The sequence below is a fragment of the Oncorhynchus tshawytscha genome, unplaced genomic scaffold (genome assembly GCF_018296145.1).
Source record: "Oncorhynchus tshawytscha isolate Ot180627B unplaced genomic scaffold, Otsh_v2.0 Un_contig_6723_pilon_pilon, whole genome shotgun sequence".
Classification (NCBI taxonomy): Eukaryota; Metazoa; Chordata; class Actinopteri; order Salmoniformes; family Salmonidae; genus Oncorhynchus; species Oncorhynchus tshawytscha.
The window spans coordinates 25,281-31,280 of record NW_024608816.1 but is presented as its reverse complement, the minus strand read 5'-3'; the positions used below and the strand labels follow the sequence as shown (position 1 = coordinate 31,280).

Genomic DNA, 6,000 nt, shown 5'->3' with positions numbered 1-6,000 from the left:
ACCGCCCTTTCCCTCTCCTCTGTAGAAGTGTAGTCCTAGACAGCCTTAGAGAAGGGTGTTATGGGAAGTGTAGTCAATAACGGGTCAGAGTTCGTAGTAAGAGTCTTTAGTAACCGTTCTGTCCACTCCCGACTCCCCTACATCGACTGTCCTTAGAATCCACCGCCCTTTCCCTCTCCTCTGTAGAAGTGTAGTCCTAGACAGCCTTAGAGAAGGGTGTTATGGGAAGTGTAGTCAATAACGGGTCAGAGTTCGTAGTAAGAGTCTCTAGTAACCGTTCTGTCCACTCCCGACTCCCCTACATCGACTGTCCTTAGAATCCACCGCCCTTTCCCTCTCCTCTGTAGAAGTGTAGTCCTAGACAGCCTTAGAGAAGGGTGTTATGGGTAGTGTAGTCAATAACGGGTCAGAGTGTCCTGGCTCATCGGTGTTGGCTAGCTGTTGTTCTCTGCAGTCATGTATTTGAGGGCAGCGAAGCCATATCGTCTAGACATGTTCTGTTGAAACTCCTCTTTCAGGGTCTTCAGGCAGACGCGGTACTGCTTGTTGGACCGGAACTTGGTGATGTCGAAACTGGGAGCATGAGGCATGTGGATCATATAGGCGTTGGGCAGAACCACAAACTCATACTCCTGGAAGAGAGGACAGAGGACAGAGTTAGAAACACTATGACAGCATCACTAACTCATACTGCTGGAAGAGAGGACAGAGGACAGAGTTAGAAACACTATGACAGCATCACTAACTCATACTGCTGGTAGAGAGGACAGAGTTAGAAACACTATGACAGCATCACTAACTCATACTGCTGGAAGAGAGGACAGAGTTAGAAACACTATGACAGCATCACTAACTCATACTGCTGGTAGAGAGGACAGAGTTAGAAACACTATGACAGCATCACTAACTCATACTGCTGGAAGAGAGGACAGAGGACAGAGTTAGAAACTCTAAGACAGCATCACTAACTCATACTGCTGGTAGAGAGGACAGAGTTATAAACACTATGACAGCATCACTAACTCATACTGCTGGAAGAGAGGACAGAGGACAGAGTTAGAAACTCTATGACAGCATCACTAACTCATACTGCTGGTAGAGAGGACAGAGTTAGAAACACTATGACAGCATCACTAACTCATACTGCTGGAAGAGAGGACAGAGGACAGAGTTAGAAACACTATGACAGCATCACTAACTCATACTGCTGGAAGAGAGGACAGAGGACAGAGTTAGAAACACTATGACAGCATCACTAACTCATACTGCTGGAAGAGAGGACAGAGGACAGAGTTAGAAACACTATGACAGCATCACTAACTCATACTGCTGGAAGAGAGGACAGAGTTAGAAACACTATGACAGCATCACTAACTCATACTGCTGGAAGAGAGGACAGAGGACAGAGTTAGAAACACTATGACAGCATCACTAACTCATACTGCTGGTAGAGAGGACAGAGTTATAAACACTATGACAGCATCACTAACTCATACTGCTGGAAGAGAGGACAGAGGACAGAGTTAGAAACTCTAAGACAGCATCACTAACTCATACTCCTGGTAGAGAGGACAGAGTTAGAAACTCTAAGACAGCATCACTAACTCATACTGCTGGTAGAGAGGACAGAGTTAGAAACTCTAAGACAGCATCATTAACTCATACTCCTGGTAGAGAGGACAGAGTTAGAAACTCTAAGACAGCATCACTAACTCATACTCCTGGTAGAGAGGACAGAGTTAGAAACTCTAAGACAGCATCACTAACTCATACTCCTGGTAGAGAGGACAGAGGACAGAGTTAGAAACACTATGACAGCATCACTAACTCATACTGCTGGTAGAGAGGACAGAGGACAGAGTTAGAAACACTATGACAGCATCACTAACTCATACTGCTGGAAGAGAGGACAGAGTTAGAAACACTATGACAGCATCACTAACTCATACTGCTGGTAGAGAGGACAGAGTTAGAAACACTAAGACAGCATCACTAACTCATACTGCTGGTAGAGAGGACAGAGTTAGAAACACTAAGACAGCATCACTAACTCATACTGCTGGAAGAGAGGACAGAGGACAGAGTTAGAAACACTAAGACAGCATCACTAACTCTTACTGCTGGTAGAGAGGACAGAGTTAGAAACACTAAGACAGCATCACTAACTCATACTGCTGGAAGAGAGGACAGAGGACAGAGTTAGAAACACTAAGACAGCATCACTAACTCTTACTGCTGGAAGAGAGGACAGAGTTAGAAACACTAAGACAGCATCACTAACTCATACTGAGTGACAGAGTGATGGTAAAGGTGTATCCAGTACCTGTGAGTGACAGAGTGATGGGTAAAGTGTGTCCAGAACCTGTGAGTGACAGAGTGATGGGTAAAGAGGTGTGGCCAGTACCTGTGAGTGACAGAGTGATGGGTAAAGGTGTGTCCAGTACCTGTGAGTGACAGAGTGATGGGTAACTGTGTCCAGTACCTGTGAGTGACAGAGTGATGGGTAAAGGTGTATCCAGTACCTGTGAGTGACAGAGTGATGGGTAAAGTGTGTCCAGAACCTGTGAGTGACAGAGTGATGGGTAAAGAGGTGTGGCCAGTACCTGTGAGTGACAGAGTGATGGGTAAAGTGTGTCCAGAACCTGTGAGTGACAGAGTGATGGGTAAAGAGGTGTGGCCAGTACTTGTGAGTGACAGAGTGATGGGTAAAGAGGTGTGTGGCCAGTACCTGTGAGTGACAGAGTGATGGGTAAAGGTGTGTGCAGTACCTGTGAGTGACAGAGTGATGGGTAAAGAGGTGTGTGGCCAGTACCTGTGAGTGACAGAGTGATGGGTAAAGGTGTGTGCAGTACCTGTGAGTGACAGAGTGATGGGTAAAGAGGTGTGTGGCCAGTACCTGTGAGTGACAGAGTGATGGGTAAAGTGTGTCCAGAACCTGTGAGTGACAGAGTGATGGGTAAAGAGGTGTGGCCAGTACCTGTGAGTGACAGAGTGATGGGTAAAGGTGTATCCAGTACCTGTGAGTGACAGAGTGATGGGTAAAGGTGTATCCAGTACCTGTGAGTGACAGAGTGATGGGTAAAGGTGTATCCAGTACCTGTGAGTGACAGAGTGATGGGTAAAGTGTGTCCAGTACCTGTGAGTGACAGAGTGATGGTAAAGGTGTATCCAGTACCTGTGAGTGACAGAGTGATGGTAAAGGTGTGTCCAGTACCTGTGAGTGACAGAGTGATGGTAAAGGTGTGTCCAGTACCTGTGAGTGACAGAGTGATGGTAAAGGTGTGTCCAGTACCTGTGAGTGACAGAGTGATGGTAAAGGTGTGTCCAGTACCTGTGAGTGACAGAGTGATGGGTAAAGGTGTGTCCAGTACCTGTGAGTGACAGAGTGATGGGTAAAGGTGTGTCCAGTACCTGTGAGTGACAGAGTGATGGGTAAAGGTGTGTCCAGTACCTGTGAGTGACAGAGTGATGGTAAAGTTGTGTCCAGTACCTGTGCATCCAGCTCCATAATATGAGCCACTTTATTCCACCCGAAGCCAACGAAGCGCCTGTCGTACTCTGGACTGTCCCGTCTCACCATCACGTAGGGTTCAAAGTCCGCTTCCCACTGGACTCTGTACGGCGTGGTGGCAGTCCTCCACTTAGCAAAGTTAGTGGGAGCATGACCCTTCGTCCAGACATGGTATCTAGCAGGGAGAACAGGAAGTAGGATTCAACATTCAATACTTTATAGCCAAGGAGGGAGAGGAGGGATTGTGGGGCGGCAGGGTAGCCTAGTGGTTAGAGAGTAGAGGGGGCAGGGTAGCCTAGTGGTTAGAGTGTAGAGGTGGCAGGGTAGTCTAGTGGTTAGAGAGTAGAGGGGGCAGGGTAGCCTAGTGGTTAGAGTGTAGAGGGGGCAGGGTAGCCTAGTGGTTAGTGTAGAGGAGGCAGGGTAGTCTAGTGGTTAGAGTGTAGAGGTGGCAGGGTAGTCTAGTGGTTAGAGTGTAGAGGAGGCAGGGTAGTCTAGTGGTTAGAGTGTAGAGGGAGGCAGGTAGCCTAGTGGTTAGAGTGTAGAGGAGGCAGGGTAGCCTAGTGGTTAGAGTGTAGAGGAGGTAGGGTAGCCTAGTGGTTAGAGTGTAGAGGCGGCAGGGTAGCCTAGTGGTTAGAGTGTAGAGGTGGCAGGGTAGTCTAGTGGTTAGAGTGTAGAGGAGGCAGGGTAGCCTAGTGGTTAGAGTGTAGAGGAGGCAGGGTAGCCTAGTGGTTAGAGTGTAGAGGGGGCAGGTAAACTAGTGGTTAGAGTGTAGAGGCGGCAGGGTAGCCTAGTGGTTAGGAGGGGGCAGGGTGGCCTAGTGGTTAGAGTGTAGAGGCGGCAGGGTAGCCTAGTGGTTAGAGTGTAGAGGCGGCAGGGTAGCCTAGTGGTTAGAGTGTAGAGGCGGCAGGGTAGCCTAGTGGTTAGAGTGTAGAGGCGGCAGGGTAGCCTAGTGGTTAGAGTGTAGAGGCGGCAGGGTAGCCTAGTGGTTAGAGTGTAGAGGTGGCAGGGTAGCCTAGTGGTTAGAGAGTAGAGGCGGCAGGGTAGCCTAGTGGTTAGAGTGTAGAGGGGGCAGGGTAGCCTAGTGGTTAGAGTGTAGAGGTGGCAGGGTAGTCTAGTGGTTAGAGTGTAGAGGAGGCAGGGTAGTCTAGTGGTTAGAGTGTAGAGGAGGCAGGTAGCCTAGTGGTTAGAGTGTAGAGGAGGCAGGGTAGCCTAGTGGTTAGAGTGTAGAGGCGGCAGGGTAGCCTAGTGGTTAGAGTGTAGAGGTGGCAGGGTAGTCTAGTGGTTAGAGTGTAGAGGAGGCAGGGTAGCCTAGTGGTTAGAGTGTAGAGGAGGCAGGGTAGCCTAGTGGTTAGAGTGTAGAGGGGGCAGGTAAACTAGTGGTTAGAGTGTAGAGGCGGCAGGGTAGCCTAGTGGTTAGAGTGTAGAGGAGGCAGGGTAGTCTAGTGGTTAGAGTGTAGAGGAGGCAGGTAGCCTAGTGGTTAGAGTGTAGAGGCGGCAGGGTAGCCTAGTGGTTAGGAGGGGGCAGGGTGGCCTAGTGGTTAGAGTGTAGAGGCGGCAGGGTAGCCTAGTGGTTAGAGTGTAGAGGCGGCAGGGTAGCCTAGTGGTTAGAGTGTAGAGGCGGCAGGGTAGCCTAGTGGTTAGAGTGTAGAGGCGGCAGGGTAGCCTAGTGGTTAGAGTGTAGAGGCGGCAGGGTAGCCTAGTGGTTAGAGTGTAGAGGTGGCAGGGTAGCCTAGTGGTTAGAGAGTAGAGGCGGCAGGGTAGCCTAGTGGTTAGAGTGTAGAGGGGGCAGGGTAGCCTAGTGGTTAGAGTGTAGAGGGGGCAGGTAAACTAGTGGTTAGAGTGTAGAGGGGGCAGGTAAACTAGTGGTTAGAGTGTAGAGGGGGCAGGTAAACTAGTGGTTAGAGTGTAGAGGCGGCAGGGTAGCCTCGTGGTTAGAGTGTAGAGGGGGCATGTAAACTAGTGGTTAGAGTGTAGAGGCGGCAGGGTAGCCTCGTGGTTAGAGTGTAGAGGTGGCAGGGTAGCCTAGTGGTTAGAGAGTAGAGGGGGCAGGTAACCTAGTGGTTAGAGTGTAGAGGTGGCAGGGTAGCCTAGTGGTTAGAGTGTAGAGGGGGCAGGTAAACTAGTGGTTAGAGTGTAGAGGTGGCAGGGTAGCCTAGTGGTTAGAGAGTAGAGGGGGCAGGTAACCTAGTGGTTAGAGTGTAGAGGTGGCAGGTAGCTGAAGAGTGATTGAACCCATCTGGGAGTCTTCTAGCTGAGTAGTGATTGAACCCATCTGGGTGTCTTCTAGCTGAGTAGTGATTGAACCCATCTGGGTGTCTTCTAGCTGAGTAGTGATTGAACCCATCTGGGAGTCTTCTAGCTGAGTAGTGATTGAACCCATCTGGGAGTCTTCTAGCTGAGTAGTGATTGAACCCATCTGGGAGTCTTCTAGCTGAGTAGTGATTGAACCCATCTGGGAGTCTGCCGCCTCTACACTGAGTTGTGATTGA

The 6,000-nt window shown here is 49.7% G+C and overlaps 1 protein-coding gene across 1 annotated transcript in view; it reads right to left on the bottom strand.

The window, feature by feature from the left end:
• Positions 1 to 204: 204 nt before the first annotated feature.
• LOC121843857 (LARGE xylosyl- and glucuronyltransferase 1) overlaps positions 205 to 6,000 on the bottom strand; it is a gene marked incomplete at its 5' end in the record, with an annotated part of 30,343 nt that continues 24,547 nt past the window's right edge. The window contains 2 exon segments of the mRNA XM_042313726.1: positions 205 to 632; positions 3,491 to 3,686. Coding sequence (XP_042169660.1) covers positions 435 to 632; positions 3,491 to 3,686 — 394 coding nt within the window.